Raw genomic sequence first — 13,804 nt, 5'->3', positions numbered from 1 at the left:
AAGCACACTTAGTTACAGATCATTAGTTTTACCAGAAAAGAAGCTATTTGACCCATAATACCAGTAATCAAGCAAAGCCAAAAATGCCATTATCAAACTAAAATAGTGGCTCATAATCAGATACCACAATTTAAGAGCTAAGCATCTTCTTATTTTATAGATATACTGAGCTCATCAGTCACAATATACCTCAGCAGCAATAATAATTACTCAAAGGACCCTGAAGGGAGGGGAGAATTTGCATTCTAAAAGCTACTTCAACAGGTAGCTAAAAAGGTAGCTAAAATATGGCACTATGCTTTTTAAAAATAGTAAGTCAATTTCAAGATGTTCTACATTTTATCTCAATTCTGTCTAAAATTAAAAACACCTTTGAGAAAGCACTGTAACTTAAGACAGAGCAGTTAGGAAATCAAAACTTCCATGAATTACCTTGCCCGGAGAAATGTCACAGAAGAGAATGCCAAGTTGATGAAGATGATGTAATCCAGCAATGAGGTCAACCCCAAATTCTCTCACAACATCTTCTGGGAGGTTTTCATCTTGAGCAATCACCATTTCTAGGGAACCACCTGCAAGTTGATTAAAACCACCAATTATAACCCACCAGCATGACACAATGCCCCCAGGAAGTTCCATGCTAGGGAGATACTGAGCTTTAAAAACTGATCAAATCAGTATACCTGGACAGACTGGCAGGGGAAATATACATGTGAATGAACACAGTGGACCAAGCACCCTAAGAGGAATCTGTATCCACTCTCCAGAGTCAGCTTCCAGAGAAAGACTGCTTGGGCTGGGAGAATGGTCCACACGTAAGCAGGCGGGATGAAGGGAGAATCCCTCTAATGCTGTGACTGCTAACTCCAGATCCCATAGGAGTTGAACAGCTGCAAAAATTAGTGGTCAGTACTAACCCAAATTGTGCATTTAAAGCACATTACGCAAAGTATAGCCACATTTACTCTTGTGCAAAGGTGGATCGCATTCTACAAAGTACCGCATGGCAGAAAAGATGCCTTTCCTTAACAGAAAATCAACACCTTCAGTGTACATCACTGAGGAAATTAAACGTCGAAGGCGAACACATTGTGAAAACCATCTCTATACTCTTCTAAGATCCCGGTCACATTTCTACCATCTATATGCCAGAAACAAATTTTTTTTTTTTTTTTTTAAAAGCATCAAGATTGCAAGAGGAGCCAAGTTCAGAGAAATCTATGTAATCCTGCACATGATGTTCCTTCCCCAGAGCACTCTTTGTGAAGACTGTATATCCCAGGCAGCTGTCCTAACTTAGGTTCAAATAAAATGCTTTTCCTTTCTCTTTAAAAAAAAAAAAAAAAAAAAAAAGTCTTGGGGCACCTGGGTGGCTCAGTTGGTTAAACATCCCACTTTTTTTTTTTTTAATTTTTTTTTTTCAACATTTATTTTTGGGACAGAGAGAGACAGAGCATGAACGGGGGAGGGGCAGAGAGAGAGGGAGACACAGAATCAGAAACAGGCTCCAGGCTCCGAGCCATCAGCCCAGAGCCTGACGCGGGGCTCGAACTCCCGGACCGCGAGATCGTGACCTGGCTGAAGTCGGACGCTTAACCGACTGCGCCACCCAGGAGCCCCTAAGCATCCCACTCTTGATTTCAGCTCAGGTCATGATCTCACGGTGGTGAGATGGAACCGCATATCGGGCTCTGTGCTGGGCACGGAACCTGCTTAAGTCTCTCTCTGTCTCCCCTTTGTCCCGCCCCCCCCCCCCGACTCGCACATGCACACCTACGTCCTCTCTCTCAAATAAATAAATCTCTTTAAAAAAAATAAAAAAGAAAAGTCTTAGCTGGCATCTGAAAGTTCAATCAGAACGGTGATTAAGGTAGGAGGTATTTGGGGGGTTATTTTGTTTTGGTGGGTAAGGAACCACTCCAAATACAGGCATCCATCAGTAAGGCTGTAACAATGGTGGGGGAGAAGAACAGCTGAGGCAAAAAGTAACACAGGGAAAGTTCCCTGATCACCTCTACAGTGCATACAGCTGTGAAAGTAATTAAACCATAGTCCTTTCCTATTGATTCAGAAAAAAGTAAAATCCAAATAAGGTCTTATTCCAAAAAATCCATTTGATGGTTCAGTGTTATAAATTATAAGCGCCAAAAGACTCAAAGCTAGAAATTACAATATACCTTAATATTTAATGATCCTTTTTTATTACTCAATGGATAAATAGAAGACACTAACAGTGGTACTGTTTCCCTGAAAACACTGAAACTAAAAGCCCAGATAACAGTGATATATTTAGTCATTCTTCTCCCTAAACATAGCCCTAGAAAGTTGTATCAGGCAAGAGCTGTAACAAGTTATCTCTATTGTTTAGGAGGTGGTATTTGTGGAGTCATCTTTGTATTTTTTCACATTGCCTAAGTTTTTATAAACACGAAGTACTCTTTTCATAAAAATAAAAAGATGATCACTTTATACACTAATTAGCTAACAGATAGCTACTTGACCTAAAATACTTGATTTTTATTCATCGGGAAAACTTGTTTGATAAGTTAATCACTAAAAAATATTTCTAAATTTTTATGTGGGTGACTTAGTAGTATGTTATTCCAAAGTAAACCCCAAACTGAATTTGACTTGTCTTCCTCTTACCAAACATCTTTGCTCTATACCCTACCCTAATATCCAAACAATGTATGTGTAAGTCAACTGAGTCAAGAGTATCCAGTGCTTATATTTGTAATATAAAAGGAAAATAAAACCTACATGTTTTTCCAAGCTACCTAAGATGGATGTATTCGTAACATGTTTTATACACACTCACCTGTGCAGAGTTCCACCACGAGCCAGAGATGATTGCTGGTTTCATACCATTCATGAAAAGTTACGATATTCTTGTGTTTAATTTCATGGGTGAGACGGACCTATAAAAACAGCATTCATTCACACACACACTCACGAGTTGTTAAAATCTGCATCTATTAAGAAAACCTAAACACACAATTGGGAAGTGGTCAATAGTGGAATTTAGTGGAATTCTATACAGATATTACAAATGATGGTTATGGAGGCTGGTGACACCAAAAAATGGTAATATACAATCTTTAAAAAAAAAAAAAAAAACCTCATGCAATACAGTTTTGTGTATTTGTGTAAACATTACAAAAGAAATATTCATAGGAAAATGACTAAAAGTTAAAAATAGCTGAAACTACTGATTTTAATTTTTTCTACTTTTCTACTTTCTAATAGTGAGCACACAATACTTTCATAATCATGAAATAAATCATTTTCAAGGAGAAAAAAACCTTACCAAGTAAAAATAATTCAAAGGCTCAATAATAGTTAAATTACATATCAACTGACAAAATATTAGCCCAACATGAAAACAATTTTAAACATAAAAAATGATAGCATAATGTTAAGTACAAAAGGCAAGAAACAAAATTATGTAATACCATGACTTTAAAATTGAAACAGAACTCATAGTAAAAAAGACTAGAACAAAAAAAACCAGGACAGGACTGTCTCACGTGATGGAACTGTGCTGCCCTTTTTTCTTCTACCCGTTCTTCTATATTGTACAAATTTTCTATAATGATGCTGTATTACGTTTACAATGTTTAAAGGAACTCTCAGAGGGTTCTACCATTTTCTTTTTAAATATAGCCTTAGTGGGGGTGACTGCCTGGCTCAGTCAGTAGAGCATCCAACTCCCGACCTCAGGTCATGGGTTCAAGCCCCACACTGGGCATGGAGCCTACTGATACGTATCATATATAATATATATCCATCCCTCGTGAATCCTAGTATCAATTCCCTCAGGCTATTAAAAGAAGAGTCACTGCAGTGAATATACTGATCTTAAGATGTACATTTCCATTGGATCATGAGAATACCTGTGCACCAAAACAAGAGTGAATTCCAACCTCAATAATAAAGATGCAAGGGTGCCTGGGTGGCTCAGCCAGTTAAGAGTCTGACTTAGGCTCAGGTCGTGATCTCACAGTTCAGGAGTTCTAGCCACACAGCGCAGAGCCTACTTCAGATCTTCTGTTTCCCTCTCTGCCCCTCCCCAGGGTGCGTTCTAGCTCTCTCTCTCTCTCTCTCTCAGAAATAAATATTTAAAAATAAAATAAAGACGCAAGAACCTGTCAAAAAAAATACTCAGTTGCCTCACGGGGGTTTTGCTTTCTCCTTTCAAGACCCCATTAAAAATGGAAACTAGAATCACAAAAACGTGTGCTTTATTAGCAAACCATCCTGACTCAGAATTGGTGACAGCTACCCAAGTGCTTTAGATCCTTGTTTTCTGATTCTCTTACACACACACACACACACACACACACACACACACACACACACACACAGTCATTCACACTCAACACCGGCTAATCGGCCCATAATTTGTAGAAATACAGAGCTCCCTATTTAAAAAATGGAATGTGGTACATACACTCTAGGAACAACTCAGTGGGTTCATATTCTAACACAAAGAAAGGGAAATGAATCCACATAATTTAGAAAACATAATTGAGATGGGGAGAAAAAAAAAAGAGTGGTCAAGAGAATCTGAGGAGCACCTTGTAATAAACTCCCAATAAATTCTGTCCCAGTAGAGACTAGGGAGGGTATAGGGTGAGCCTGTCTAAATGATTCCCACGGACTCAGCCACCAGAAGGGGAAGGTCCTAATGGAAAACAAACGTGTGGAAACTCCCACAGAAATCAGGCCACAGTCCAGCCTCGGACGCCCACTACCGCTCACTATATGCCAAGTACCCACTCTGCCAGACGCCCCCGCTCTCTCCAGCTCGCCCTCCACCACCCGTCTGCTGATTAAATATACTACTAAAACTCATCTCCTTCCCATGTGGCTACTATGAACTTTAAAGTCAGATCTGTAGCCCCCACTGTATTTCGGTTGACCAGCACTGTTAGATGTTTACTAATAACCGCATCATCTCCAAAATCTGGCACACATCCGAGCTCGTGACCACTGCTCCTTCACTTACCAACTCACGGTCTCTACCACTCACTTCGGTTCAGTTCAAACCTCCGCACTCCGCATAGGAGCGAGCAACCGAGGCAGACGCCAGCCATGCTGACTGATCCCCAATCTTCAATGGCCCCAGCTAGTCTGTCCACCAAGTGACTATTCACGCTTTTGTTTTCCTTCTGCCTAGAACCCAGCCTTCCCCTCCCCCACCTAATTGAGGACTTAGCTTCTCATCTCAGAGAAAACCTCATCAGAAGAAAAACGCCTTATGTTCCTAGCATCGAATCTACAGACGAGCCCACATCTTGTCTCGTACACCTGTCTTTCTTCAACTACCCACACTCCTTACAAAAGCCCACACCACCTCACACCCATGAGAATAGCGATCTTCAAAACGAAACAAAAAACAGAAATAACAAGAGTTGCCGATGATGTGGAGAAACGGAATCCCTTGTACACTGTTGGTGGGAGTATAAACTGGTACAGCCTCTGTGGAAAACACTACGGCAATTCCTTAAAAAAAAAAAAAAAAAAAAAAGTTAAACTAAAATATTCCACTTCTGGGTATGTCCAAAGGATTGAAAGCAGAGGATGTCCCGAAGACATACGTGTGCACCCGTGTTTGCCTACTCACAATAGCCAAAAGGCGGAAGCAACCTAAGTGTCCAATGACAGGTAAATGGATAAGCAAAATGTGGTATATACGTATGATGGAATATTCTACATTCTCAAAAATGAAAGAAAGTCTGACACATGCTACAACATGGATGAACTCTGAGGACATCATGCTAAGTGAGATCAGTCATAAAAACACAAATGATGTATGATTCCACTTACATGAAGTACCATTCAGAGACAAAGTAGAATGGCAGGTGCCTATGGGGCGCCTGGGTGGCGCAGTAGGTTAAGCGTTCGACTTCAGCCAGGTCACAATCTCGCGGTCCGTGAGTTCGGGCCCCGCGTCAGGCTCTGGGCTGATGGCTCGGAGCCTGGAGCCTGTTTCCGATTCTGTGTCTCCCTCTCTCTCTGCCCCTCCCCCGTTCATGCTGTCTCTCTCTGTCCCAAAAATAAGTAAACGTTGAAAAAAAAAAAAAATTAAAAAAAAAAAAAAAAAAGAATGGCAGGTGCCTGGGGCTGGGGATGGAGAAATGCGGAATCGTTTAACGTGTACAGAGTTTTAGTTTTGCAAGATGACAAGAGTTCTGGACAATTCAGCAATCGTACTTTGGGTATTTATTCAAACGAGTTGAAAACAGGTCCACACAAAAACCTGTTCACACATATTGCAGCTTTATTCTCAATTAAAAACAATCAAGATGCCCTTCCATCGGCAAATGAATTTAAAAAACTGGCACACTGGGGTGCCTGGGTGGCTCTGTCGGTTGAGTATCCAACTTCAGCCTAGGTCATGATCTCGCAGTTCATGAGTTTGAGCCCCGCATCAGGCTCTGTGCTGACAGCTCAGAGCCTGGAGCCTACTTCGGATTCTGCGTCTCCCTTTCTCTGCCTTCCCCTATTCGCACTGTCTCTCAAAAATAAATAAACATTGGGGCGCCTGGGTGGCGCAGTCGGTTAAGCGTCCGACTTCGGCTCAGGTCACAATCTCGCGGTCCATGAGTTCGAGCCCCGCGTCAGGCTCTGGGCTGATGGCTCGGAGCCTGGAGCCTGCTTTCGATTCTGTGTCTCCTTCTCTCTCTGCCCCTCCCCCCTTCATGCTCTGTCTCTCTGTCTCAAAAATAAATAAACGTTAAAAAAAAATTTTTTTTTTAATAAATAAACATTAAAAAATACATAAAAACTGGCACATATGCAATGGAATATTGTCCATCAATAAAAAAAAAATGAGCTCTCAGCCACAAAGAAACAAGAGAAAACTTAAATGCATATTGCTAAGATATCAACCTGAAAAGGCTACGTACTGTGTAATTCCAAGTCTATCACATTCTGGAAAAGGCAAAACTATGAACACAATAGAAAGATCAATGGTTGCCCAGGGTTGGGAGGAAAGGGGAGGGGTGAATAGGTGGAGCACAGATGATTTTTAGGGCAGTGAAACTCTTCTGTATGATTCTATAGTGACAGATCCATAGCGTCACACATTTGTCCAAAACTATGGAACGTACAACACCAAGAGTGCACCCCGAGGTAAACTACGGATTTGGGATGATGATGTGCCAATGTGGGTTCGTCCGTTGTAATAGATGTACCACTCTGGTACGGATGTTGACCATGGGGAACGCTATACATGTGTGGGGACAGGGAATATAGGGGAAATCCCTACACTTTCTTCTTGATTTTACTGTAAATCTAAAACTGTTCTTGGGGCGCCTGGGTGGCTCAGTCGGTTAAGCATCTGACTCTTGATTTGGGCTCAGGTCTTGATCCCACAGTTGCTAGATGGAGCCCGGCCTGAGTTCCACAAGGAGCATAGAGACTGCTTAAGATTCTCTGCCTCTCTCCCTCTGCCCTCCCCTGTTAGCACAGGTGTGCTATCAAACTGCTCTTAAAAAAAACTTAACCGACTGCGCCACCCAGGCGCCCCAAAAAATTAACTTTAAAAAAAAAGTGGAGTTCTAGAGATGGTGATGGTTGTACAGCAACATTCGTGTACTTAATATCACCAACTGTATACTTAAAAGTGGTTAAGATAGCAGGCGCCTGGATGGCTCCGTCGATTGAGTGTCCGACTTCAGCTCAGGTCATGATCTCACTGTTCATGAGTTCGAGCCCCACATGGGGCTCTGTGCTGACAGCTCACAGCCTGGAACCTGCTTCAGATTCTGTGTCTCCCTCTCTCTCTGCCCCTCCCCCTCCCTCCTTCCCTCATTCAAAAATAAACATAAAAAAAAATTTTTTAAATAAAAATTTTTAAAAAGTGGTTAAGATGGTAAACTTTTTGTTATGTGTATTTTACCACAAGGGGGGGGGGGGGGGGAGGGGAAGCTAAGTTTGGTCCAGCATATAAATTTCAAACTCAAGTCACTCTCACCCAAAGTCCTTCCTTTGGCAAGCTTCATAAATCACATACTAAATTTAAAAGTCAATGATCTAGGGGCACCTGGCTGGCTCAGACTCCTGACCTTGGGGGGTAAATTCAACCCCCACATGGAATGTAGAGATTATTTAAACTTTAAAACTTTGAAAATAATTTAAAAGTTAAAGTAAATGATCTAATATAGACTATATTTTTCCTGACTTTTCCCAAAAACACCGCTAAGTTGCTAATTACTTAGGGATGTTTATTAGTCATTCTTCACAATTGGTGTGGCACTAAACAGACAGAAGGTCACCCATTCCAGATTGAAAATGTGGCATCTGTTATAGCGAATTCAACAGCTTCTGTTTATATGCTACTTGTTCTCCTGGATCGTAGGTAGCTCTGTGTTTTCCCAAAGGGGGGAAAACATACTCCACTTACCCAGTTGGTTATTTCAGGCCTTTTGCACTTATCAGTACAAAGAATAGCTACAAAATTGATTGTTCCCTTCCGTCGCCCTTTATAAACAACAGTCTTGCTTCCTCTGCCAATCTCCTCATACAGAATGAAGTTTTCCATCTCCGGGCCAACTTCTCACATTGGATAAAACAACAGCTTAATAGCATCTCTAGTTCCTAAAAGGCAAACAAAAATAAAACGTATAAATGCAAGCTAGTTGCACGATTAATTAGCCTAGGATAGTATGTTAATCTAATAATTCTATAAACTCAGAAAATTCACCTACAAGTGTTGTATACCAGTGTCTTTTTGTAGGGGAAAATAAAACTAAAAAACTAATACTCAACTTCCTTCAACAAGGTCTTAAAAAATGATGAAAATGACAGCTATTTCTAACACATGTAACAAAATGAGGGATGAATGAGATTTCAATGTATCTCGACACTTTTGTTACCAAGGAAGGCACGTTGTGTCAATATCTGTATAGAATGGGGCAACATATGACCCACCTAAACCTCAAACACGAGAAGCAAGAGACAATGTATGTTAAAATACTTTATAAACAAATATGGAATGCTAATATTTCCATCTAATCCAGAGATATTCTAAGAAATCAATCCAAATATTAAAGTCAGCTGTTACCAAACTCCTGGTTCCTGGACCAAACCCTGCTGCTTTTGTAAAATTTAACTGTATCATAATCACACCCATTCACTTCTATATTGTCTAAGGCTCCTTTTAGACTACAATTGCAGAGTTGTTATGACCAGAGCAATGGCTTCAACACATTCTAAAATACTTACTATCTGGCCCTTTACAGAAAAGAGTTTGCCAACTCCTGTTTTAAGTTAAAAAAAAAAAAATTTAACCAACCATTTCATCATCTAGGATATAACCGGATAAGAGTTCATTTTCTTGGCCAACAGAATGCCCTAATTTGCATGCATGAATAGGCGTTGATGCAGTCTTTCATCAGATTTTATTTAGAATTGAAGTACAGTAGTGAATTCAGGGTTTTAAACAACATATTTATAATACACCAAAGTAGTTAATTTGCAAAATATATTTTAAATTGGCATCTCATAGATGGAAGGATTTTACATAACTATAGAAAATTTCCCAGAAATCATCCAGTAAGCAGTAGATATACTCTTTAAAAGCAGCTCGTGTTTCTATATGGTATCCAGTAAGTCAGAAACTATACTGAAAACTCTTTGAAACAGAGAATGTAAAACTGAAGTTAATGGGTATGGTGTTTCTTTTTGGGCAAATGAAAATGTTCTGAATTAGTACTGATGATTGCACAACTTTGTGAATACACTAAAAATCACTGAATTGTACGTTTTAAAGGGGTAAACAATATAGTATGTGAATATCACAATTTTTATCGATATAACTGACATGTACATTAAGTTTAAAGTGTACAGGTGTTGATTTCAAACATTTATAGATCATAATCTGATTACTATCATAGCATTAGTCAACACCTCTACATGTCACATAATTACCACTTTTTTGTGGTTAAGAACATTTAAGATTTAGTCTCATAGCAACTTTGAAGTACATAATACATTATTGTTTAGTGTAATCACTATGATATACATTAAATCTCTGGAACTTATTTGCTGTTGTGGGCCATACAAACACTGGCTGAGGGACATATTTGGCCAAGAGGCAGCCGTTTGTCCTGTCTTGGCATATGGAACCAGTAATCGAAGAATCTAACAACTAATTCTATGATTCCATCTTCCAATGACATTAAAATTTACTGCAAAAAGCGAAATAATCTCCTATAAAGATGTATAAGCTACTAGTTACATTTATTTAGATTACAAACCTGGTCTCTACACCAAACCAGAAGAACTCAGACTATTGACAGAAAAATTCTTTAAGCAGAAAGGATGTGGGAAAAATCTGAATTGAAATCAAAGGAAACCCAGGACACCTGGGTGGCTCAGTTGGTTGGGCGACCAACTTTGGCTCAGGTCATGATCTCATGGCTCATGGGTTCAAGCCCCGCATTGGGCTCTGTGCTGACAGCTAAGAGCCTGGAGCCTGCTTTGGATTCTGTGTCTCCCTCTCTCTGTCCTTCTCCTGCTCATGGTTTCTCTTTCAACTATAAATATTTTTAAAATTTTTTAATAAATGGAAACCCAAAAATGGCACAGATAGTAAAAGGGTTCATTAAAAAAATAAAGTCTAAGTTCCAAGTTCCCTATACTCTCTCCACTCTAAAACCCACTCTTTAAAAAGAGCCAATCCTGACTCCTGACCCACAAAAATGCAGCCTAGACATGAGTAATTTTGTGGCAACAATACATAGTATGTAATATCACCAAAGAAAGATTAAATTGGCAGTATGTTAAGATGGAAAAGCTATTTAGCCAGGAAAAAACCAGACCTTTAATTACATGTTCACAACTTGGCTCTATTAGGATACACAAGGATAAGGTGTTGAAATAGTCTCCTGACTTTTTATATAAGACAGAGAGTTGATTCCTTCAGGGTCGACTGGGTGGCTCAGGTGGCTAAGCATCCAACTCTTAATTGTGGCTCAGGTCATGACCTCACAGTTGTGAAATCAAGTCCCTTGTCAGGCTCTGTGCTGGGCCTGCTTAAGATTCTCTCTCTCCCTCTCTGTCCCTCCTCTGTTCACCCTCCCTCTTTCCCTCCCTCCCTCTCTCTCAAATAAATACATAATTGATTCCTTGAGAATATGGTTTTAAGCCACAAGAAAAAAAATTAAATCTTTACATTTTCAATTTGATTCAAGCCAAATAAATTCTTTTCTGAAATCTTTTACTGAGTAGGGGCATCTGAGCAGAACAGGCAGTCTGAAATTAACAAAATGCATCAATTACTAAGTCAGCTAAGGTTGGTTTACTATTGAAGCACTTCTCTCTGGGGCTCAACTTCCTTAGAATAAAATAAGAATTGGATCTGATAATCTTGTAAATTACCTTTTCAAATTGGAAATTCCACAACTTATTTAAGATTCTTTTTGACTCCAAGGGCATCCTCACCTTATACTTCCTAATATTTAATGTGTAAGCTCTTATATTATAAAATAAAACACAAATACAGAACCCCCCCCCCAAAAAACAAATGTATAGTTTAATGAATTATTATAAACGGGACTGACCGTTGGGGAGTTCAAGTCCCACATCACATTCACAGCGTGGAGCCTGTTTGGGATTCTCTTCCTCACTCTCTACTCCTGTCCCACACTCTCTAAGTAAGTAAACTTAAAAAATAAATAAACACGAGGGCTAACCTTGTGATCACCACCCACTTCGCCTGCCACTCCAGAAGTCCCTTCCTGAGCCTATGGCAATCACAACTCCTCTTTTCCAAAAGTAATCTCTCTCCTGACTTTCACAGTTATCACTTTCTGGCGTATCTTTAACGTTTTCTCACCGAGTGGGCATTCCCAGACACCACAGGTTAGTCTTCCACGTTTTCTAAAAGCGTGGCACGTCTTTTAAGGCTCTTTTAAATCTACAAGTTAACCTAGGTATTATCAGAGAAGCCAGAAGTCAGAGCAAGTCACGCTTAGGAATAAATGAGGCATTTAAGATACGGGGGCGCAGAACCTACATTCAACAAACTCTTCGAAACTGACCAGGTGATAGAGGCAGGAAGATAAAACCCTCCCTTCATTTCTCTCTACCTTCAGATCATTAACTCCTCCACCAGCAGCAGCCACCGCCACCCCAGCCCAGGCCTACTGAATAAGAAATTCTGGAAGCGGACCCCAGCAATCTGTGGTTCAACTCCCTCCCGCCCCCCCTCCCCCCAGACGCACACTCAACTTTGCTACCCACAGGCCAAAACAACCTTTTTCGAGGGCATAAAAGGTGGCAGGCACTGCGCTTTGCATTCAACAGGTGCTTCTCCTCGAAGCACTTTACAGACCAAATTAACTGCAGGCTTTGAGTTTAGTCTGACCTGGAAAGTGCAGGCTCGGGGTCGCTAGGTCAACACCCCCCACTCCAAGCAGCTCGTGACCAGCGAACTGGAGGCTTTCCCTGCCTCTCTACGTCCACGGACATCTGCCAGCACCGCCGGCTTAGAGCTCGGGACGCGTTGCTGGGGTGTTTAGGGGAAGAACTCCGAATCGAGGGCGTCCATAAAGCGCATCTCCCGAACCCTACAGCCATGAATCCTCCCTGCACCCAAGTCCTTGAAGAGGTATCCCGTGTTCCCTGAACCAAAGCCTCGAGAGAATTGTCTAAGGTGTTTAATTTAACCCGGTAACAAAGCAGAGCCCTGAGAGAGAGGAAGACTCGAGGGGCACAGGGTCCACGGAGGGAGGGTAGGTGAGTGGCGCCCCTCCAGGCCCGTACTGTCCTCCGCGCTCGCTCATGGAGACCCGAACCCAAACTCGTGGACCCCAAAACTACCACCGCTTCTCACCTGAGCGCTCAAGGCGGAGAAGCCGCCGACCCAGCGGGCTGCTCCCGCGAAGGCTCCAGTCTCAGCTTCTACCCCTTCGGGACCGGCCCACTTGCCAAGGCCAGGGGTGAAGCAATGGAGTACGGCGGAACGCGCAGGCGCAGTTCAAAGCTGTGTGGTCCAGCACCCCTCTGCATTTGGATTCGCCCATGCCGTCTCCAGGGCAGCACGCAGAACGCCGGAAGGAGCGCGGGGCGCTGACTGGCTGAGCCGTTTGGGTTCTCATTGGCTGAGGCCCGGAAGTGCGGGACCTTGGCAAAGCGTTTGTCCAACCTAACGGGGTGTGGGGGCCGGGTTCTTGGGCAGATAGGGGACCTATGCGCAGTTGGGGGCTATGAAAGCCTAGGCCGTTGTCATTTCTTCTCCCCCTACACTGTCTTCTGTTTCCTCCCATCCGTTTTTTGACGCTTGCCAGAGCTCAAAGACGTGGCGACATAGTCTGAGTAATAGCTGAGAATGAAGCCGGCTTCTCGTGTTCCTCACTCTTTAGAAAAGTGAAGACTGTGGACAACCTTGCTTCTTGCACATGAGAAAACAGACCAGATTCTCCGTCTGTTTATGGTTTTCAAAGCTCCACGTCCTCAAATTCCAGACGCCAGACGTCAACACCAGCTCCCCTCTTCCTTCCATTCAAGTTAGCTCAGTGGTTCTCAAATTTCAGCATCCGAATCACCTGGATGCTGTTGAAACACATTTCTGAGTCCCACCCACAGAACTTCTGATTCTGTGCACCTGGATGAGGCCCAAAAGTTTTCAGTTCCATCATGTTACCAAGTGATGTGGATGTTACTAATCAGCGGCCATGCTTTGCTTTATATAGAAGGGCTGTGCCTCTCTTTAATCTCAGGTGAATCACATCTATTCTTTGACTTCTAACCCTTCCTACGTTCTCAGGAATCTTTCTCAGTGGTTTCTGCTTGC

The 13,804-nt window shown here is 41.7% G+C and overlaps 1 protein-coding gene across 20 annotated transcripts in view; it reads right to left on the bottom strand.

Moving 5' to 3' along the window:
• ULK4 (unc-51 like kinase 4) overlaps positions 1 to 12,987 on the bottom strand; it is a 577,159-nt gene extending 564,172 nt beyond the window's left edge. For 18 of the 20 annotated variants that reach the window (XM_045037803.1, XM_045037798.1, XM_045037797.1 and 15 more), the window contains exons 1-4: positions 12,845 to 12,987; positions 8,411 to 8,604; positions 2,819 to 2,918; positions 433 to 572 (exon numbers count right to left, since the gene is read on the bottom strand). In XM_045037803.1, coding sequence (XP_044893738.1) covers positions 433 to 572; positions 2,819 to 2,918; positions 8,411 to 8,548 — 378 coding nt within the window. In that variant the 5' untranslated portion in view covers positions 8,549 to 8,604; positions 12,845 to 12,987. Of the gene's footprint in view, positions 1 to 432; positions 573 to 2,818; positions 2,919 to 8,410; positions 8,605 to 11,845; positions 11,982 to 12,844 lie in introns of those variants that run through there. The other 2 variants (XM_023260687.2, XM_045037795.1) reach the window with 2 other exon arrangements.
• Positions 12,988 to 13,804: the final 817 nt, after the last annotated feature.

This window comes from Felis catus, chromosome C2 (genome assembly GCF_018350175.1).
Source record: "Felis catus isolate Fca126 chromosome C2, F.catus_Fca126_mat1.0, whole genome shotgun sequence".
NCBI lineage: Eukaryota > Metazoa > Chordata > Mammalia > Carnivora > Felidae > Felis > Felis catus.
Note: the sequence above shows the minus strand (reverse complement) of the source record. Positions and strands in the feature narration are given on the sequence as shown.